The sequence below is a fragment of the Lissotriton vulgaris genome, chromosome 1_1 (genome assembly GCF_964263255.1).
Source record: "Lissotriton vulgaris chromosome 1_1, aLisVul1.2, whole genome shotgun sequence".
Taxonomy (NCBI): domain Eukaryota; kingdom Metazoa; phylum Chordata; class Amphibia; order Caudata; family Salamandridae; genus Lissotriton; species Lissotriton vulgaris.
In genome coordinates this window covers 1,055,935,470-1,055,957,097 of record NC_141685.1, presented here as the reverse complement: position 1 = coordinate 1,055,957,097, position 21,628 = coordinate 1,055,935,470, and the positions used below count along the sequence as shown (strand labels likewise).

General features: G+C 45.1%; 1 protein-coding gene across 2 annotated transcripts in view; it reads right to left on the bottom strand.

The window, feature by feature from the left end:
• Positions 1 to 21,628, bottom strand: part of HMGXB4 (HMG-box containing 4) — a 264,459-nt gene that overhangs the window by 128,863 nt on the left and 113,968 nt on the right. For both annotated transcript variants that reach the window (XM_086962893.1, XM_086962899.1), the window contains exons 2-4: positions 7,802 to 7,941; positions 6,843 to 6,918; positions 4,145 to 5,757 (exon numbers count right to left, since the gene is read on the bottom strand). In XM_086962893.1, coding sequence (XP_086819019.1) covers positions 4,145 to 5,757; positions 6,843 to 6,918; positions 7,802 to 7,941 — 1,829 coding nt within the window. The remainder of the gene's footprint in view (positions 1 to 4,144; positions 5,758 to 6,842; positions 6,919 to 7,801; positions 7,942 to 21,628) is intronic.

The following is a 21,628-nucleotide window of genomic DNA, read 5'->3' as shown; positions in this document are numbered from 1 at the left end:
GCACACAAGGCTTTACCCCAACCTGGACGGAGTCTATAGTGATCGTAACAACCTGTCTGCTCTAGACCCATATCTCTTCTGGATTCTCTTGTGAAAATGGCTGGGAGTACTATTCTAAACAGATTGCTGATGTGGGCAGAGGAATGAGGCGTAATTTCTGAGTTACAGTATGGATTCCGTCAAGAACTGGATACCGTGGAACAAGGCTTGAATCTAAGCCTCATTCTGGGAAAATACACTGAGGCCAAACGTGTGAGACTCCATTTGTGTTTTTTCGATCAGAGCTCAGCCTTCGATTGTGTTAACCATCAGAAGTTGCAGTGTATACTAGAGTCTATGGGGGTTTAAGAGCCTCTAATTCACTTCTTAAAACAAGCTTACCTTGATGCTCGGCCAACTGTCCGCTCTGGAAAAGCAGGCTAATTCAGTTATAACTTCCCTGATAGGAAGGGGGTAAGGCAGGGGGGGTGTTAGCCACCCTCCTTTTTACCCTCTATATAAACAGCTTGAGTGCCATCTTAACAAGGGAATGTCAAGACATACCTATAATTGGCAAACGACTAATTGGGACATTGTTATATGCGGACAATGCCGTCTTTCTGTCACGAACGCCAATAGGCCTGCAGAAAATGGTTTTGAGCTTTGTATCTTATATGTATAGATTAGACCTTAAGGTAAACATTGCTAAAACATTTGTATTGAAAGGCAGTAAGCCCAATGTTAAATGTAGAGAAATTTTTATATATAATAAAAAACTGGAATTCACCAATTACTTTTCATACTTGAGAATCGTCTTTGAAAGGAGGGTATCTTGGACAAAAGCCATCAACACTAGAAAATTGTTATTTGCTAAAACCATAGGTACCTTGATAAATTTTGCTAGAAAACTAGAAAAAAGTTCCATTAATGACTTGTTGATAATTTACAAAGCTAAATGTACTTCAATACAAGGTATGGAGCTGGCATTTGGGGCCATGCCAATGTAGAGCCCATGCAGCAAGCCGAGAACAGGTTTTTAAAATATCTTTTATCTGTTCCGAATAGCATAGCCACGTACTTTTGATACGCCGAACTGGGATTATTATATATATCCGACTTAATTAAAATCCAGCCGATCCTATTATGGCACAAGGTTTGGACAAGTACTGCAAATGGTCTTAACCGGGACGTGATGAAGGATTGTTTGAACCTGCAAGGGGTACATTGCATTTCTCGACATAGGCTGCCCAGAGTACTTTTCTAATCCAGACAGTCTGAATCATATTTCAAGGAAGGAATTAAAATCATCTTGTATCAATCACCTGGAGTCAAACAGACTCTATTAACATTATGAAACCATCTGTCAGAGCAAACCAATTACTCTTGACTCAACCGGGGATACAACCCTACTTGATAAAAAAACATTGGTGAATTATGACGGGCTTTTATTGACTCGCTTCCGCTTGGGCAATTTTCACATTATTGTCACCTTCCCTAAGATGAATGATTGGTCACGTTCTCCATGTCCATGCCCCTGTGATGACATGTCTGCTCAGTCTACAATTCATTCCATCTTCTTTTGTAAATTCACTACTTTAATCAGAAAATTATGGATTTTGCCTATTTTAAAAGTGCTAGGTCTGACACAAGGTCGTCCAGCCTTTCTGAAGCTCTAACTTTTAGATGAAGTATGAAGTAATTTTAACTGATCATATAGCTAAGTATCTGAAAGGGGTGGTCAAATTCAGGAAAACCATGCAAGGTCACCTCCCTTCTTAACTGTTTACAAATTTTATGTATGACATGTTTGTGTAAGTAATCAGCTCTAAGTCATCGTCTTGCAATTTTAACTTATGGCCTTCCTAATGAATTGTTAAAATTATATATATGAAAGGATATATTCTTATTTTTAATGTAGTGTGCTTTTATGATTTAACACTTTTAAATCGAATAAAGCGTATCTTGACTTGACTTGCCCATCCTAGCTGTGTATCCTCAGGCTATTGCCCTGTGAGCAAGAGGTGCCAGTGGCAGTGTGAATTAACCAACTCCTAGCAAACACTAGCTGAGCTAGGCACATTTGCAGGATGGCCCTGGTCGGAAGGTGAAAGGGTGTTTGGGAGGGGGGAGTGGGTTTAATGAGAGTCTGTTCCACATGGGTTAGTTTCCTTTCCTTGTTTTCACTGTTATTCTTTGGCATGCATAGCGCATTGCTACACTCAGCAACACCACGAGGAGGCCGCGTTGAGACGATACTGAACATTAAGTGCATTGCACATCATAACGAGTCTTCACTGGCTCTTAATCCACTGTCCACTAAGCGCGGCCGGCCCACACTGGGTTATAGGCGGCAAGCTGTGTATTACCGTGGCTACATTAAGAGTACATAGTTTGATGAGTTGGGCTTTGTTCGCCTGTATGCAATTAAACCTTGCGGCCAGCCTGGTTTGGGTTATAGGTGGCTTGCTGTGTATGTGATTATTCTTCTGATCTGCCAATAAAAGAGATTAAAACAACAACGTGTCTCTGAGTTAAAGGTCTATTAAGTTTTTAAAATTCTGTCTTAAAACAACAAGGAGAGGGAATTACACAAAAAAGAAAGGTGGCACTTCATAATCCTGAAGACTTCCCTTGAGGAATTTCCTACTGTTGCCATAGAAGGAACAAAGTATAGGGAGCATGCTTTCCTATTTAGTGGTATATATTTTTTTATTTCGGGTGATAAATAATTTTAGCCAATAGATTTCAGTCTGACTTTCAAGCAGTGTCCAGTATTGTTTGGCAGTAGCAAACTCCTCAGTATGTTACGATGCCATAGAAGATATTATACTTGAATGGACATTTTTGAGAGGGCTACATTGTCTGCTGCGGCTGTAATCCAGTTGCATTCCATCGCATTTAGATCAATGTATGCGCTGGAGACACATAATGAGGACAGCCTGCAGAGAAGAATTAAGCTTAGATTCCATAAATGTATGCCAAGTACAGAAAACCTTCGGCCCGTTTAGAAGGTTGTGTACTGAAATATCAAATTTAAAAATAGAGACTGAATATTACCACAACATGCTCCATCAAAGTTAAGGAAAAAGAGGTTGCGGAGTAAGAAACCTGCCAGGATCAAAATTAGGCTCAAATCCATGATCACTACAAATTAGTTTTAGAAAATAGTAGCTTGATAAAACAAACCCACTGCTTCCCCAAAGAAAGAGGTTTTTAATACTCATGAAGGATGCTTAAGAAGCCATACACAAGGACCGCTTGACAAGTACAGTGACGAAAGGCTTCATAGACTGGTAATGGAAACCTCACTTGCCCCGCTATTGAGCTATTAATTTGGATCATCTTGAAAGGTAATTACCTTGGATATCACCTGTACATATATGAGCTATATTATTTGCAGGTGCTATTATATTGTTTGACATCTTGGAGACCAAGCATAAGGTAAATAAAAGTATAACAGTACATCTCATTTCTTTTACAAGACTTATCTCATTTAAAATTCTTATTTAATTGTAACAAGTATTTGTACACTTATATTTTGGTACAAAAAAGTAATCTATTCATTTATAGTGCTGTCACAATCTCAATGCCATTTAAAGAGGCCTTGCGTTTTTTGCTGCTTGAGAAAGGCAAAGTTAACCTCAGATTGGGCTTGTAGAAAAAGGCGGAAGATCTTGGGATTATAAAACTTTTTAGGTAAATTTATTTAACTATTTATATTCTGCATTTAACTTATATTTGATAGGGCAGATTTTAGTACTTATAAACTGAAACTTTGTAAGATTTTTAACTTTTTTCTATAAGAATCCAGATGAAAGGGTTACCATATTTTATTTATGAGAATTGTTTTTCCCTTTTAAATTTATTGTTGTTTCAGTACTTCTACGATCATACCTAAGAATGATCGAATAAAGCTGAAATTGATTGAACCTCAGATTAATCAATATGTAGATAACTACATCTATAAAAATAAAAAGGTAGAGTGCCAGTTAGTGAAATGGTCTGTTTGAGCTCCAGAGAATCCACAGTTCAGAAAAGAAAAACTGGGAGACTTTTACCAGTGGCAGGGACAGGGTTCTACTAAGAAGCATCTTCATATGACTCCATCATCTTTCTCTACATCTCCATCTGACGCAAACAGCTGCTGTGACACACACGTACGTACCTTCTCCAGTTTCTCAGTTTTTTCCTCTTTGTCCTTTTCTTTCTTCTTCTTTTTCTCACTGTGTGCATCTGTGTGGAAAACGGGAAGTGGGGGAGCTGCCTGCGGAGGTGGGAGCATCTGTGGTGACACGTTGAAGGGCATGCTGTTTACTGGTGATTGTGCACTGAGCATCATTGCCCCTTTTCCTGCCTCACCGGTGACTTGACCCAGAACCTTTTTGGGCTTGGAATGCTTCTTGTCTTTGTGTTTGTCCTCTTTGCGCTTTTCATCCTTGTGTTTCTCATCCCTGTGTTTCTCCTCCTTGTGTTTATCTTCTTTGTGTTTCTCCTCTCTGTGTTTGTCTTCCTTGTGTCTGTCCTCTCTATGTTTGTCTTCTCTGTGCCTCTCCTCCTTACGTTTTTCTTCCTTTCGCTTCTCTTCTTTGTGTTTGTCTTTATCCTCTTTGTGTCGGTCCTCTCTATGTCTGTCTTCCTTGTGTTTGTCTTCCTTGTGTTTGTCTTCCTTGTGTTTGTCCTCCTTGTGTTTGTCCTCCTTGTGTTTGTCCTCCTTGTGTTTGTCCTCCTTGTGTTTGTCTTCCTTGTGTTTATCCTCCTTGTGTTTGTCCTCCTTGTGTTTGTCCTCCTTGTGTTTGTCCTCCTTGTGTTTGTCCTCCTTGTGTTTGTCCTCCTTGTGTTTGTCCACCTTAGGTTTGTCCTCCTTATGTTTGTCCTCCTTATGTTTGTCCTCCTTATGTCTGTCTTCCTTGCGTCTATCTTCTTTGCGTTTGTCATCCTTATGCCGGTCATCTTTGCGTTTCTCTTCTTTGTGTCGGTCTTCCTTATGCTTGTCCTCCCTGTGTTTCTCGTCTTTATGTTTGTCGTCCCTGTGTCTGTCCTCCTTGTGCTTCTCTTTGTCCTTCTTCTTCTTACTCTTCTTTGATTTCTTCTTCTTCTTGGATCCTCGGGAGGAGTCATCAATCACCAGCTCACCAGCATCCTGCTCCCCACCCGATGAAGAGCCTGTGTCTAGAGGCTCTAGAGTAGGCATCTCCAATTGTGATAGGCTCCCTCTCTCTCCCTCACGCCTGTAGCTATCTGCTTGTTGTAGTGGTGGCATCAACTGTGGATCTAGCTTGATCTTCTTCCGCGAAGACTTATGAAACTGTGCAGTCGGCTCAGCTAACAGAGACAACATGCTGGGTTCATCCTGTGTGGGCTGAGGGTTTTTCTTGATTTTTTTAGGTGGTGGGACAGTCTCCTCCTTTGGGGAGACTATCAACTTCATCTTGAGGCCATCTGGCTCTCGTAAGGTCAATGTCTCTGTGCTCGCTGGGGGGGTCTTCAGCTTTTTGGACTTATGCAGTATGTCATCAGCTACTACTGGAGAATGCTGGCTGCTGCTTGATTTCTTCTTCTTGTGTTCCTTCCTACCTTCTGGGTAGGAGAGGAACCCCGGAGGACTGAAGGAAGAGGAAGATGAGGAGCTGGAGGGGGACTTCTCTGCTTTCTTGGACATCTTGGAGCCTGCAGTTACTGGAGTGGCAACGGCCTTCAGTACATCTATAGAAATGTCAGAGGGGACGCTCATCACCTCCACATTTTTCTTCTTCTTCGCTGGCTCCGGGGGTGAGAAATCTGCAAGAGAGCGAAAGGGGAAGCAATGTTCAGAGGGCAGGCCGTACACTTTTCAGAAAAACAAATGACACACATATATAATTTTAAAAAAGGTTAATTTTAAGCCAAAAATGGTAACAGTTCAAAAACATGATACAGACAACAGCATCTAAAAGCAACAGGTTGACATCATTATTAGTGCAAGCAAATGACAGCTGTCTACAAATGATGCTTGATAAAACGTTTATCAAAGTTCTTCAACCCTTTTCAGGGTCTGTATCAAAAGATGCAAACACCTCCCAAAATTACAAAAATGAATAGCACACACATGTAGTGGTGCCAAAAAGTCTCTTTATGATAACATTAATAGTATGTTTTTCTACATGTATATTTACAAAACGAGTACAACAAAATCAAGGATTCTCTTTGAAACAATAAACACAGCTAGGACATTTTCGGACAAAAAAAACAAAATAGCAAAAGCTAAAAAAAATGTTGGTACATGAGTCACACAACCTTACTTTGTCTCTTCTGCTGAATAACTTATTTATTTAATTTTGGGGATTTATAAAGCTTTAATCAGACACCAAAAGGGGTCAGAGTTGTGTAGAAAGGTATGCATTTCAAAAATAAGTACCTGGATAAGTACCAAGTTAACTCTAAAAGCTGAAGCACCCTGCCTTTTTCTTTTCAATGCCATGCCTTATGTATTTCCCCAATGGACTGGATACCCTTTCAGCTATCTTAAGGTACATGATTTGTACATGGTGTTCTTAGGCTGCAGTGTACAGAGGGTAAGCGCAATGTGTTTCCCAGCTATAATAAAGAATGGCTACTGTCTCCATTTAATATGACTGGTAGTTTGGCAACTGATTGATAGTGCAGGGGAGGATGTTTAATGGCCCTCTCCATGTAAAGTACATAATGTCCCACATACGTGGGGTCCATGCCTTTCCTGTGTGCGATAAGTAGTGTGGACAGTACATGTTGGCAGTTCAGTCTGCATGCCCTTTCAATAGTTGGTATCTCCCAGGATAACCCCTTTTGACGAAAGAGAGAAATGTAGCCTGGTACCCTGTACAGCGAATGGCCTCGCTCAATCTTACCTCCATAGTCACTGTCATCTGATTTCTTCTTCTTCTTGAGAGACACTTCAGGACTCGGGAAGAAAAGATCACTGTCCTAGAAACAGAGGAAAGACTGGTCAGAACAACTGAGTCTACCACAGAGGAAGACGAAGATGGCCCGCAGGCCATATCCCATGGGGGAGATGGGGAGGGGGGAACAAGAGAAAAGGGCTAAAGCTTCGGCTGGTGTATACTGGAGTGGAAGAGGAGGTTCGTGGGGCTGAAGGTGGGAGGAGGAGCCTCAGTCCTCTCCTAATTTGTTCCCATGGACCATTTTAACGCTCTCGCTGGCTTTCCTCTCTCAACTTTCCTGTGTGCAAGGCTTTTCTACGATAATCCACAGCAATGGCTGCCTCTGATGGGCCACTCATAACAGCGGGGGTTAATGTTTGAACTGAAGCAGAGAGTGAGGGTTGGTTAAAATATTTAGTCACCACCTGAAATGAAAGGACAGGATTGGAAATAGGGCTCCTTTCAGACAGGCAGCTTAATCTAAAAGCTAGGAAGACTGGGTCAGAGTCAATCATATGCACATCAAATCTAATATGCCACAACAGCCAAAGCCATACTGCCCTCCAGAAGTATCAACCTGAAGGAAACCTTCATCTTCTGCCATTGACCACGCTACCCTACCTCCCAGATAACTATCCTCCAGTTTCACATCTGGAATCCACCTGGGAGGGTTTAGGTGTGTTCGGAGAGATTCAATATCCCTACGAGGGCACCACACTGAATACAGAGCTGACTAGAGATGGTAGAAAGTACAAAGGAGGAAGAGAAAAGGTAGCAAAAGAGGTTAGGGCTGATGACAAAGAGCGAGAGGGGATCGCGAAAAGTGGTACCTCTGGAAGGCAGAAGAGAGTGAGGGGCTGTGAATGAAAAGGAGACATAAAGGAAGAACAAGAACATGCTTTAACACTAACTGGCCCATTTCTCACCTTGGACCGCTTTTTAGACGTCTTCCGGACCTGAGCAGCAGTCTCTTCTTCCTCTCTCAGCAGATCTTTGTATGAACGCTTCTTTTCTCGCTGGGTCCTGCCCGCCGCCAGTCCCACGTCATCCATGCCACGGATAGACCCTAAGGAAGAAAGAAAGTATAAGAGATAGATGGTGTCAGCAAGACATAATGAGGGGAAAAGATGGGGATAGGTTAAGAATGGAAGTTATAGTATAAGGTGGAATGTGAGAACGATCGAGGGTGAAAATAGAGAAGCGAGGAAGGAAGGAGGAAGAAAGAGAAAAGCAAGGGCAAAATAAAGATGGAAGAGGATGGGATAGGGACGGAGAGAAAGAAAAACAGGGAATGATATGCAGAAAAGGGGAAGATTGTGGGAGAAAACAGAAAAAGAGGTGACAGAAGAAATAAGCAACAAGGGGGTAGAACAAGCATTGGCATAGCATAGCCAATAGGTCTTGCATTTGGGACCTTACAAGTGTTTAGCCATGCCACAGTTGGTTTTGTTGCACCAAGGATATTCTGCTGCATAACTAAATACTTATAGGGTCCAAAAAGCGAGACCTATTTGCTATGCCAATGCTTGTTTGTTTTTTGTTGCTGTTTTGTTTACGTTGCCAGATCTACAATAGCTGGACATGGTTCTTGTTAACAGTTCTTTGCATCAAATGAACATGTTTTCATTGCTCTGAATGTTTTTTCCATTCTGGTTGTAGGAAGCAGTCATTCGGTGTGGGGGCTGCCTAGCTGTGCGCATGTGCCGAACTTTGCAAATGACAAAAAGACTGGTGCAGGCGCAATTTACAAGTCTGGAGTGAGAGAGCCACTCACACAGGAGTTCATGCACTGCACCTGCATACTCAGCAGGGTTTAAGAAAACTCGACCCACTCCCTCCCAGGCATCGAACATATATTTACCAAGAGACTCTGAGAAGAGTCTGCCTGCTGCACTGACGGCTAGTGGTGTGTGTGCCTGGTGAAAGCGTGCACTGACAGCTGGTGGTGTGTGTGCCTGTTGAAAGCGTGCACTGACGGCTGGGGGTGTGTGTGTCTGGTGGAAGCGAGCACTGATGGCTGGTGGTGTGTGTGCCCGGTGAAAGCGTGCACTAACAGCTGGTGGTGTGTGTGCCCGGTGAAAGTGTGCACTGACGGCTGGTGGTGTGTGTGCCCGGTGAAAGTGTGCACTGACGGCTGGTGGTGTGTGTGCTTGGTGGGAGCGTGCACTGACGGCTGGTGGTGCATGTGCCTGGTGGAAGCGTGCACCGACGGCTGGTAGTGTGTGACGGCTGGTGGTGTGTGTGCCTGGTGGAAGCGTGCACTGACGGCTGGTGGTGTGTGACGGCTGGTGGTGTGTGATGGCTGGTAGTGTGTGTGCCTGGTGAAGGTGTGCACTGACGATTGAGGGTGCCTGGTGGAAGCATGAGCATTCACAGTGCTAGAAGACACACATGAAACTGATGAAGAGGAGGGGGAGAAGGAAGGGGGAGTGCTAGCGTAGGAGCATGATTCACAGCTAGAGGACACAAATGAAGTTGACCAGGAGGGAGGGGGAAAAGGGTGGGGGGTAGTTCTAGAAAGGAGCATGATTAAAGCAATAAAAACACAGATGGCAGCTGTGCACGTGAACGCAAGCTGTAGGCCAGCAAAACCCTCTGGTGGCACTTTTAAAAGCCACTTACTAAATGTCTCGAAGTCTCAAGCGAGACCTAAAAGGGGAGGAGTAGGTATAAAGTAAGGTAAAGAGAGAAAACAAGTCATTAGTGGTCTGGTCTCATCTGTAACTCTTGATATTGAGATCCAGGAACAAGGTACGGTATACATATATTCTTACAATACGGAGACTGAGGTGGGTATTCAGTAATAGAAAAAAGCCTGCAAGTAGGATTTGTTCTCAACAAGAATACAAAAGCGGGCACATGCAACCCAGAGATTTATCAAGCACTACCATAATGGCATGGACTTTCAACATAACTGTATCATTAGGTCTTGAAAGAGTTGTTATAGACAGATCTGAACTCTTTAACAACCTGGCCAGATGTGCAGTTTCATTCTTATGCAAAGTTCATGACATAATAATGTAGCTATCGGAAACTGCCTTTCTAATGTACAAAACTGAAAAGAGCATCTGTTGCTTTGGAAAAATATACACCTTGAGGAACTGGTTGCTTGTAAGGGTTTGTTTTAAAACCGAAGCATCTTTCGTGCCCAACCTTTGGGATGTAATGCACTATGAGGGTAATGCAGACTATAGGATAGGAGTAGCAAAAGAGGTATACAAGCATTATGCATAACATGCGGAATTTTGCTATTGACAGATTCTAATGAGCATTACTTAACAAATTGTAGGTGTAGAATATAATCATATATGTGTTTTTGTCATAAAATACTTTATAGAAAAAAAGTAGATTCAGACGAAGGTCTTTCACTCTTCTAAATGTTACCTTCTGGATTTTGGTTATAGCCGTTATCACAAAACATTTTCAGAATTTAACCATCATGAGTTTCTCCCCTTTATGCACGCTAGTCTGAGTATTTTTCAAGGCTGTTAATGATGGCTCATGTTTTTGAATCACACATATATAAATGCACTACATTTACAATTAAAATAAGCTATTTTAACACTGTGGTGATTAAGACGTGAGTCACTGCAAATAAAAATGCGAGATATGAACACCGACGGACAGATGAGGAGCTCATTACAAACATTACAAAATGGTCCATTATTAAAATAAAAAGAAAGAAAGAAAGCTTTAGTCTGCATAAGAATGGTTGCAACTGTGGTAGTCTGAGATTTTTAAATATTAAAACTAAAGTGAGCCCTTAAGAAGAGGAACTATTTCCTATATAAAGTCAAATTTAATCACTCAAATCAGAAACACTGAATTCATCAATTTTGTAGCATTATGGGTGATCCAGGTCATAAGCAGCGCAAAAGGTGATCAAGTAAAATAAACTACTCTCGGCCTCATTTAGATCTTGGTGGATGGGTTAACTCTGTCACAATGGGGACGGATATTGCGTCCGCTGAAATATAAACCCCATAATATTGATTGGGATTTATATTTCAGGCGCCAGGATAATCCATCACCGTTGTGACAAAGCAATCCGTCTGCAGGGATCTAAATGAGGCCCTCTATGAGTTTTACCTTATGATGGTAAGAATAAAAAGGAACAGTACGTGGAAATATCAGGCACAGCTCGCGAGATATGAAACACACTCCTGGATGAGCGTGGGAAGACACAGACATTGACGCTGCTGCTGGACCAGGGCTCTAATAGGGGGACTGATTTCCCGCATATATGAGGCCCTGAAGGCAGTTTGCAGGGTTGAGGTGCAAAAAATTCGAGACAGATGGATGGCTGGCTTACCATCGCAGTGCACTGACGGTGAATGGAAGCAGGTGTTCGCACAGGTCAGAGAGGTCACAAGCAACACAAGTTAAAGCTCACATAGTTTTTAGGTCTCGCTGAGCCAGCTAATGCGCTGTTGGAGAGACATTTAGTAGGTGAGTTTTGTAGGTGCTGCTGGCTGGCATTGAGTTTGCATTCACGCGAGCGTGTACGTGCGAACCGCCAACCTTCAGCGCCATCTGTCTTTCCTCTCGCTTGCTCCCTGCCTCGGCCCCTCCACCCTCCTCGCTCACTTTTCTCTCGCTTCCATGACTCCACCGACGATCCACACTAGCTGCGCGGAGATCACAAAAGCAACTTTGCTAATACTTTCGAGGATTGCCAACGTAGAGCGACACAACCACACACACACACACACAACCACACATACACACACAACCACACGCAACCACACACACAACCACACACACACACACCACCACACACACCACCACACACACAACCACACACACAGCTACAACCACACACACACAACCACACCCAAACACACACAACCACAACCACACCAACACACACACCACAACCACATCCACACACAAAATCACACACAACTACACACAACCACACCCATACACACAACCACACCCACATCCACAACCACACAAAACCACACACACAACCACACACACACAACCAACCACACACACAACCACACACACACACCCACACAACCACATACAAACCCACACCCACAAACAACCACAACCACACCCACCCACACCCACAACCACACCCACACAAACACACCCACAACCACACACACAACCACACACAATCACCCACAACCACACCCACCCACCCATACACACAACCACACACAGACCACACACACAACCACGACCACACACACACACACACACAACCACACACACAACCACAACCACACACACCACACACACACAACCACGACCACACACACAATCAATCAATCAATCAATCAAGACATTTATAGAGCGCACTACTTACCCGTAGGGTCTCAAGGCGCTGGGGGGACGGGGGTGCCGTTACTGCTCGAACAGCCAGGTCTTCAGCTTCTTCCTGAAGGAGAGGTGGTCTTGGGTCAGGCGCAGGTCGGTCGGGAGGGAGTTCCAGGCCTTGGCGGCCAGGTAGGAGAAGGACCTTCCTCCTGTTGTCGCTCTTCGGATGCGGGGGACGGCAGCGAGGGCGTGGTTGGCTGATCAGAGGTGGCGTTTGGGAGCGTAGAAGTTGATTCGGTTGTTGAGGTAGCTCGGGCCTTGGTCGTGTAGGGCTTTGTGTGCGTGGGTGAGGAGGCGGAAGGTGATTCTTTTGTTGACGGGGAGCCAATGCAGGTCTCTCAGATGTCCGGAGATGTGGCTGGTTCGTGGGATGTCGAGGATGAGTCTGGCTGAGGCGTTCTGGATCCGCTGGAGTCTCTTCTGGAGCTTGGCGGTGGTACCGGCGTAGAGGGCGTTGCCGTAGTCCAGTCGACTGGTGACGAGGGCCTGGGTGACGGTCTTCCTGGTCTCGGTGGGGATCCACCAGAAGATCTTCCGTAGCATGCGTAGGATGTTGAAGAACGCCGAGGAGACGTTGTTGACTTGCCTGGTCATGGAGAGGGAGGAGTCCAGGATGAAGCCCAGGTTGCGTGCGTGGTCTGTCGGTTTGGGTGCGGTGCCCAGGGCGGGAGGCCACCAGGAGTCGTCCCAGGCGGAGGGCGAAGAGCCCAGGATGAGGACCTCCGTCTTGTCTGAGTTCAGTTTCAGGCGGCTGGTCGTCATCCACTCGGCTACCTCTTTCATCCCTTCGTGCAGATTGGCTCTGGCGGCGGCGGGGTCGTTGGTCAGGGAGAGGATCAGCTGGGTGTCGTCGGCACACACAACCACACACACAACCCCAACCACACACACCACCACACACACCACCACACACACAACCACACACACAACCATAATCATCTTCATCATCAAAAAACTTTATTTCGGCTATTACAGCCATAAAAGCACATTATAAATTTACAACACATTAAAATCCATGCCAGATGAAAGAGTACAAGATCATAATGAACACTGAGATGTAAACAAGTATTAATAATAGAGCCACTACAGAAATAGAAAATGGAAAATCGTCATTATGGGAAATTCATAGGTTAAAACATACAGTAAGAATATAATTTAAGTTAAAAAATGTTCATAAAAAAGTATAATAGTAAACCTCCAATATTTTTTTTTAAAAGTCCAGGGTCGCGGTACCAGCCTGCAGGTAAATACTTCTGTGTCTCTCTTAAATTTAACTCCAATACCAGCCTACAGCCTTCAATACCAGCCTACAGCCTTAAATACCAGCCTACAGCCTTAATTGTTACGGGATTAGTAGTTATGGCTGGTGAAAAAAAGGGACTAGGGGTTACTTGTAGTCAAGTCGGGTTTTAATAAATACCTTCATTTTGACCACATAGCAAAGAGAAATTTCGAGATTACAACAACATAAACCGGGTCGGTATCTGATTTTAGGATCCTAAAGAATTCATGATAGTTCCTAATACCCAGGTTTCTACAGAGTTGAATAACCCATTTGAACCTAGCCTGTTTATATGCTGCGCAGAAGAACAAAACGTGGATTACCGTTTCTTCCTCCACTAGGCATCCAGGACATAGCGATGGGATACACCCGCCCACTTATTTGTTATTGCATATAGCGGGAGTGTCCCATACTTGAATTACAAAAACAACTTCTTAGCTAGTAACGGTTGAATAGAGTCTAACACCCGCTCAAATTTGTAATGAGACTTAAAATACAGGAACCCATATGTTAAACTCGTAGGATTAACTGCCTGCAAGATGCTAGTCAGTTTATACTCTTTCGATGCAATTGCCAAGGTTTTTTTTCTTAATGGCTGGACAGGATTCTTCTGGGGTAGTCCATAGGTCCTCCCTTCCAATTGCACGAAAAGAGTCCCTGACATAGGACAACCAGGGTACACTACCAGCCCCTAGTGATGTCATTAGCACTTATAGTTCTTCCCTGTAACAGACCAACTCTGGAGTGCTCTACAGCTGTCGCCAATAGATCAACGGGCGTGAAGAGATAAGATCCGCTATTGGGAGGATGTCCAAATCCATCCTTAGCGGTACTAGGGGTGTATTTTTTGGTAGGCCAGAATTTGTCTAATAAAATTATTTTCAGTTAGAGTAAGAGCATTGGATGGACTATGCCCCCACAATTCTGCCCCATATAGGGATGCTGACCTAGCTTGCACTTTATAGATTTCAAGCGGTGGGCTTATAACATTTAAAACACAGCTCTTCTGGACTTTTAAAATTCCCCTAACATCCTGGGTTAGCTTTAGGTTGGCCTTATTGAATTTAGGACCCCACCCCATTTTATCGTTCAAAGAGAGGCCCAGATAATCAAATATGCGGACCCTTCTCAAGGGGTCTGTCATCCATCATTTGGTGCGGGCAATTGGTGGAATTGGCATTGAAGACCATGTATTTGGTTTTGTTAATGTTAACCACAAGATTCCTCCTTTTGCAGAACTGCCTAAATTCCATTAGCACACTGTGCATCCCCATTGCAGATTTAGAAAGCAGCAGAGTGTCATCCGCAAACATTAGTGCGGGGAATTTGCGGAGTGCCAGTTTTGGGGAGTCTATATTCTTAATGGCAAGTAAATCTTCAATTAGCCCGTTGAGGAAGAGGGAAAAGAGGGTCAAGAGGGTCAGCGCTAGCACAGATCCCTGCCTCATCACTTTACCAACGGGAAACGGAGCCGTTAATTGTCCATTTTTGCCATACATTACTCTAGCAAATGTGCCTTTGTAGAGACGTTTAAGCTGGAAACAGAGACATGGTGGAGCTCCCATGGCCAGCAAGATGCCCCACAGCTGGTCGCGGTCTACCATATCAAACGCTGATTTCAAGTCCACGAAGGTTAGGTACAGGCACCCACCTTCCAGGACTACATGCTTCCAGTAGATCAACTGGAGCCTAAACAACTGGTCTACGGTAGAAGTTTTGGCTCTGAAACCTGCTTGCAAAAGGGTTAGAACATCATGGTCTGGTATCCATTCCTGCAATCTTTCCAATAGCACCCTTGCAACATTTTTGTGTGAAACATCAATAAGGCTGATTGGCCTATAGTTGGCGGGTTCGATGGAGACCCTTTTTAGGTCTCGCGCCTGCGATGCATACGGCGAAGCCATATGCCATCGCACAGGCGCGATACTATTGTTGCCGGGTCTGCTTTCCAGGAGACAGGAGATGTCACGCGCACGCTCTGGAAAGCGATCGGAGCCGGCCGCGCGCGCGCGCGTTTCCCAATCTCCTGTCTCTCTGGGAAGCACACAAGCAAGCCCAGCAAGCCCCGCCAAGGTAACTTTGAAATAATCTGACCGGCGATATTATGGAGACCAGCATCCGTCGGGGGACGCGCCGACCTCCGCCACCCATCGGGAATACAATTTACATAAACCAATAAACTTTGGGCCATACATACTAAATTGCATTTAGTTATCGTATAGTCGACTCCAAGTGCGGGACAAAACTGGCCTAGTGATATCAGCGAAACAGGAACTGGGCGTGCTCCAACACTGCTCACCCCCATCCCTATGCATACCCCGCACCCCATTCGCACCAACCGCCTCATCCCTGCGTGAAGCCTGCCCGCATGCCCTGCAGTTCGGAGTCTGGCACCTTACTTCAGGGCTCCCCCGCCCTTTCCACTACTGCCAACTCGCCCGCTCCAATGGCAGCCGTTCCGAACGCCCCCCCCCCTTATCTCCTGCGCTGTCCTCCTCCCGCACCAGCATAGGCTTCCCCCCCTCTAGTTACGCTCCCCCTCCCGTATCTGCAACTCTCCACGAGCGTCTAGCCATTCGTCAGCCCCCCCCTCTCCTTGCCCCCCGCCACAGGATGCGCACCTCTCCACCCATCTCCTGCCCGCATCTAGTGGTGTGCCGTGTAACACCTCCCCGACCATCCCACGCAATGAAGCGCTTCATACTATTCCCTATAACGCTCAGCCATGTGCAGAAGCATTACCTAAGGCAGGCTCAGGCTAGGTGGCTCATTGCCGAGCGGGAGTGAAGATCTTTGCTCAAAGCACGAGAAAAGAGGGGGGAGGGGTTCGACACCATGCTTTCTCCTGACTTTTTCTAATGTTGTCTTCCTTGGCGTCCGTCTGCAGAGACGTCCTCATCCAAAAACGCCACAAGCCACACTATTAACCTCATTTGGGAAGCACTCACACCTTTGGGTAAAGTCTGCGCTATATAAAACGCGCCAATTGCATAAATAAAATTGCGCGTCCCTTCGCCCTAAACTCAGCCCTTCCCCCCTTTTTTTTTTTTTTTTTTGCACACACCTCGTGCTCCTGACCCCCCCCCCCCCCCCCCCCAATCTCCTTTTGCCTCCAGTGAGCCTCCCGCGGGAGTGAGCCTCCCGCGGTCTTGGAAAAGTCTCCTTTAACGGCCTCCCCTTGAGCTTAACCCTCTTGCGCCCCCCCATGCGACCCTTGCCTAGGCAACCTTTCGACTTGTTACCCTAATGCAGAGCTTTCTCGTTACTGTGTCGCCTGCACATGGTGGGTGTGTCGCGGAATGACGCTGGTACAGCGCAGTTCGTAGGGCAGGCAGATGTACATGTAGAAAGGAAAGGGAGACCTTTAGCCGAGCACCAGCAGGACACACCCCACTTTGAGCTCTCTGTAAGAGTGATGCATCGCCTCGATTGCCTGTGTGCGTGGGGTGGGGGGGGCGGGGGCGTGGGGTGGGCGGGGGCGGAGATGCAGATGCAACACACAGCTCTTTAGGCACCTGTATGGATAATACAGCCCCGTGAGGACGTGTAAGGACAGACCCGTAAGAGGAATGCAGCGTGTGCTTATAAGAACCTGGGAAGCGTCGAAGGTCTCTGTAGATCACCGCTTGTGATAGTGACCAGTGTCAACTTGCTGAGCCATTCCTCCCCTCTTGTTCATACTGAGTCTGGCATGCGCCTCTCAGACGCAACATACTGAACACAGCCGGCTCAGCCTGTGCTCGTCTTGTGTGTGATCTGTTGTGTTCCTCTTGCGTGTGAGACATAAAATGTAGCCCCGCCTTTGCTGCTCTGAGGTGTGAGATATTACAGTGACTCAGCTTGCGCTCTGCTCCTATCAGGTGCAAGTTAATAAACACAACCCATCTTTTACTCATCTCGGGTGTTTGACTGTTGACACAGACCACCCTATCCCCTTTCACAGGACACGCTCACCTCCCCGCGCCCTATGGTGCCTCAGACAGCCTACTGTGATTCCGACCACCCGCTGCCCCAGCCCAGCCTTCAGGCGCCCTGGGCGTGCACTGCCGTCCCCAGTCCTAACGCCTCAGACTGCACTGTTGATTATTTGAACTTACTCTGGTTTATTTACATCAGTCCCGGAAATGTGGCTGCAGGTGTGTGCTGTGTGCACACTGCTGTTTTGAGCCAGCACTGGCGCTGCCCATGGTCCCCTTCGTGCTCTCTTTGGAGGCAGATCGAAGCACCCTCTGCAGCTGCTCCTCAAACTCTGTCTTTCTCGGTCTCCCTCGCAGGTGCCCTTATCTGTCCCCAGCTGTAGTGCACTCTTTGTGCTGCAGTCAGCCCGTGTACACTGTCATTCAAGTTTCAACCAGTCCTGGTACAGACTGTTACTTCTGGTGCGCTCTGTCCTCATCTGCTGTCAGCCCTTGTACACTCCTTTTAGCTGCAGTCATATATATATATATATATATATATATATATATATATATATATAAGTATAGATATAACTGCAGACATATATATATGTATATATATAAGTATAGATATAACTGCAGACATATATCTATATGTATATAAGTATAGATATAACTGCAGACATATATATATATATATAACTGCAGCTAAAAAGACAGTGTACAAGGGCTGACCGCAGATAAGGACAGATATATTCATATGTCTTTATTTGCTGTCATCCCTTGTACACCGTCTTTTTAGCTGAAGCCAGTCCTGGTGCCCGCTTTTTATCGGCAGTTACTTCTGGTGCACCCTGTCCTTATGTTAGTGTACTGTAGTTAGTCACTGTGCGCTCTCCTTATCTGCCCCCAGTCATACTGCACTGGAGGTGCCCAGGAGTGGATGCCTCACAGGGAAAGCCAGGACGGGTTCCACAGCGGTATTCGTACAAGCGCCTTGAGACCCTTGCGGGTGAGTAGTGCGCTATACAAGTATCAATTTACAATTTACAATTACCTCCTTCTGTGGTGTTCCCTTGTGTGCTCTGTCCATATCTGCGGTCAGCTCTTGCACACTGTCTGCTTAGCTGCAGCCAGTGCAGCCTAGTGCACTCTCTCCTCATCTGCAGCCTGGTGCACTCTCTGGTGTACATCAAACGTCAGACTGTCTTCCCACAATTGCTGCTTGTTTGGAAATTGGTGTTTACTTTTATTTCTCTTACTGCAAAGTGAGAGTATTTCGTAAAAGATTCAGTGAAGTGTACGACTCTATAACTTCACCGTTAACAATGTTGCCGCTGGTGTGGGTTTCTGTGATGGAAAACAAAAATAAACGCAGCTTTTTGCAGGCCTACTCTACCACAGATGTGCTCTACCAAATGTTAAATGTGAAAGGTCAAGTTGAAAGTGTCCCGAAAATAAAGGACTGTTTGATTGGTGTAGTTATCTTTGATTGTCACACTTGGTTGGCGTCTGTGATGCCAAAGTAGGCATGGTTTATTATAGTGTGCAGAAGTCTGTAAAAATTACACTTGGTGATGTTCTATGACCTCACGGTTGATGGGTTCCAAGTCTTCACAGTTCTCTCGGTCCCATTATTAATGACATGACATTTCTTTGTGTCTGTCTTCATAGTTGGCGTTGTCCTGTAATCCACCAAATTACACTTGATGGGGTTCCATGTCTTCACAATTGTCTCAGTTCACGACATCACAGTTAATGGGTTCCATATCTTCACCCCTCTCCCCCTCCCCCAACCTCCTTAGGTGTTTTGGGCTCGCTACGCTGCATTACCGTGTCGCAAAATTATGCATGTCGAAAAAGTGTGTCACCAACATGAAAAGTTTGGAAAGCTGTGCCCTAATGCCTTTGATTCACTGCTGGTCGGGAGGACAGCGAGGGGGGTGGGGTTACACAGTCGCAGCCTTTTGTGCACCTTCATTTTCTGACCCTCTCTCCCCACTTCCTCTCTTCTCGAACTTCTTCCCCCTCCCCCATTCCCCCCCTCCTCCGTACCAATACATTTCCCTTCCTCTCTCCCCCGCTCCTTCATCTGCCCTCTCCCTCACTCCCCCGCCACCCCTTCTCGTTCCCTACACACCTCTCCTGCCTGCTCGCGCCTAGCAATACGCAGAGTAATTTAAAGCTGTTTGTGGCCTGTAATGCGCTCTTTTTATTAACTGCTATTGCTTCAATGTCACAATTTAACAATCTCTGCACTAATATCCCTTCTCCCCTTCATCTCACTGCCCTGCTTTCTCAACTATCACTTGTATTGCCCCATCTTTCTACATATCTTTATCATGTCTTTGCTTCCCCTTCTCCTCCTATTCCTCATTTACCTCCACTTCTTTCTCGCTCTTCGTGTTTTTACATCCTCCTCCTCTTTTTAGGTCAAGCCAATTTATAAGCGCAAACCTTCAAGTACACGCAGTTAAAAAATTGTCCAGCGCAACTACCACTGTTAAACAAAATGTGACTGGTTGCTTTGTGTTCTTTCTAATGTTTGGGAACTTGCAGCTTGTTATTTTTATGTCTTTTCATTCCCTTTTACAATTTCTCTCCAGCCTCCTCGTGCTCCATTTTTATTCCTCTTTCCTTCTTTCTGCCTTGCTGTCCCCTCCCTTCTTCTCCCACTAACACCTCATATTTCTCTATTTTCTCTCCTCCACTAAACATTCTGCCTTCCACTCAGTTCTGTTCTGTCTCTTACTAACGTCCCTTTAGACCCGTTTACATGGTCCCCTCTCTCCTTCGTTCACCGTGTCATTGCATTTTCTTCTTTATCCCTTCGTCTCATTCTATCGCCCTCACTCGGTCTATCTATTGCCCTCACTCTATCTGTCTATAGCACTCACTATCGCCATCACTATCGATCGCCCACACTGTCTATCTTTCGATACCCCTCACTCTATCCATCTATCTATCGCCCTCTCTCCATCTCTCGCCCTCCCTCTATCTATCTCTCGTACTCACTCTATCCATCGCACTCACTCTATCGCATCACCACAGCATCACTCAGGACCACCACAGCATCACTCAGGACCACCACAGCATCACTCAGGACCACCACAGCATCACTCAGCGCCACCACCTCATCAATGTGTGCAACCATTCGACAACAACTGGTTCAAATATGTTCTCTCAATGTTTCAAGCTTTATTACAAATGTCACAAAAAGATGTTAATATTTCACTTTTGTTCTTGGATTTTCGTCACAATAAAATACAATGAACATAATCTTCACACAAGTTAAAGCTATTGCAGTTATAAATTACCATAACTTTTAAGTATTCATTATTAAAAAAAATTAAAAGCCATTGTTATTTGTAATATCAATACATCTAAGTCACGTAAATACAACACATATTGCATTACAAATGCTATAGTTGTCACATTTGCGAAAGTTATAACTATTGGCATTGTAAATGACAAAGCTATTCATTTCGCTATTTTCAAAACCAACACAAATAAAAAAATTGTCATTTACAATACCAATAGCTCAAACTTTCCTAATGCGAGACCTATTGCATTGCAAATGCTTGTTTAAAGATGGGGATAATCTCTGCACCAGCCCACGTAGAGGGAGCTGGGAGGCCATGAAGAATTGCATTAAAAAGTGTTTGGAGATATGGAGCCCACACTACCTGTTCGTCTCTATACAGGTCCCCGGGGATTCTATCTAATCCTGGAGCTTTGTTCTGTAATAACTTGGCTAGGGCAGATAATACCTCAGCCATAGTACAAGGCGGAATATCCCATGTAGAATCAGGGATGAGACAACATGCTGTAAGCTCACTAACACTCGATCCAATGGGCGGACTTGAGTATAACTCCTTAAAATATCGACGCCAGGCTTCCTCATCAATGTTTGGTCCAATAGTAGTCTTGCCCTCAATTTTTCCAGTGTGAATCAGGTTGCAAAAGGCTCTAATGTCTTGAGTCCAGGGCAGTTTTAATAGCCTGCCATCTATCTGTTTCCCATTCAGATTTTGTTTTTAAAAGAGTTTCCTTAAAAAGGGGCCTAGCTTCCCTAATACACAAACTGTCACCCCCCTTGAGAGATGCTAGCAGGGTTCGCCTAGCTTCCCTGCACCCCCTGCCTAACCAGGGATTTTTATCGCCACAATGGTTACAACTGGGAACCCTGCTACTGTAAAAGAAATCCGCCAGGATTGAAACCATGTCCTGGTGAATTTTCCCAA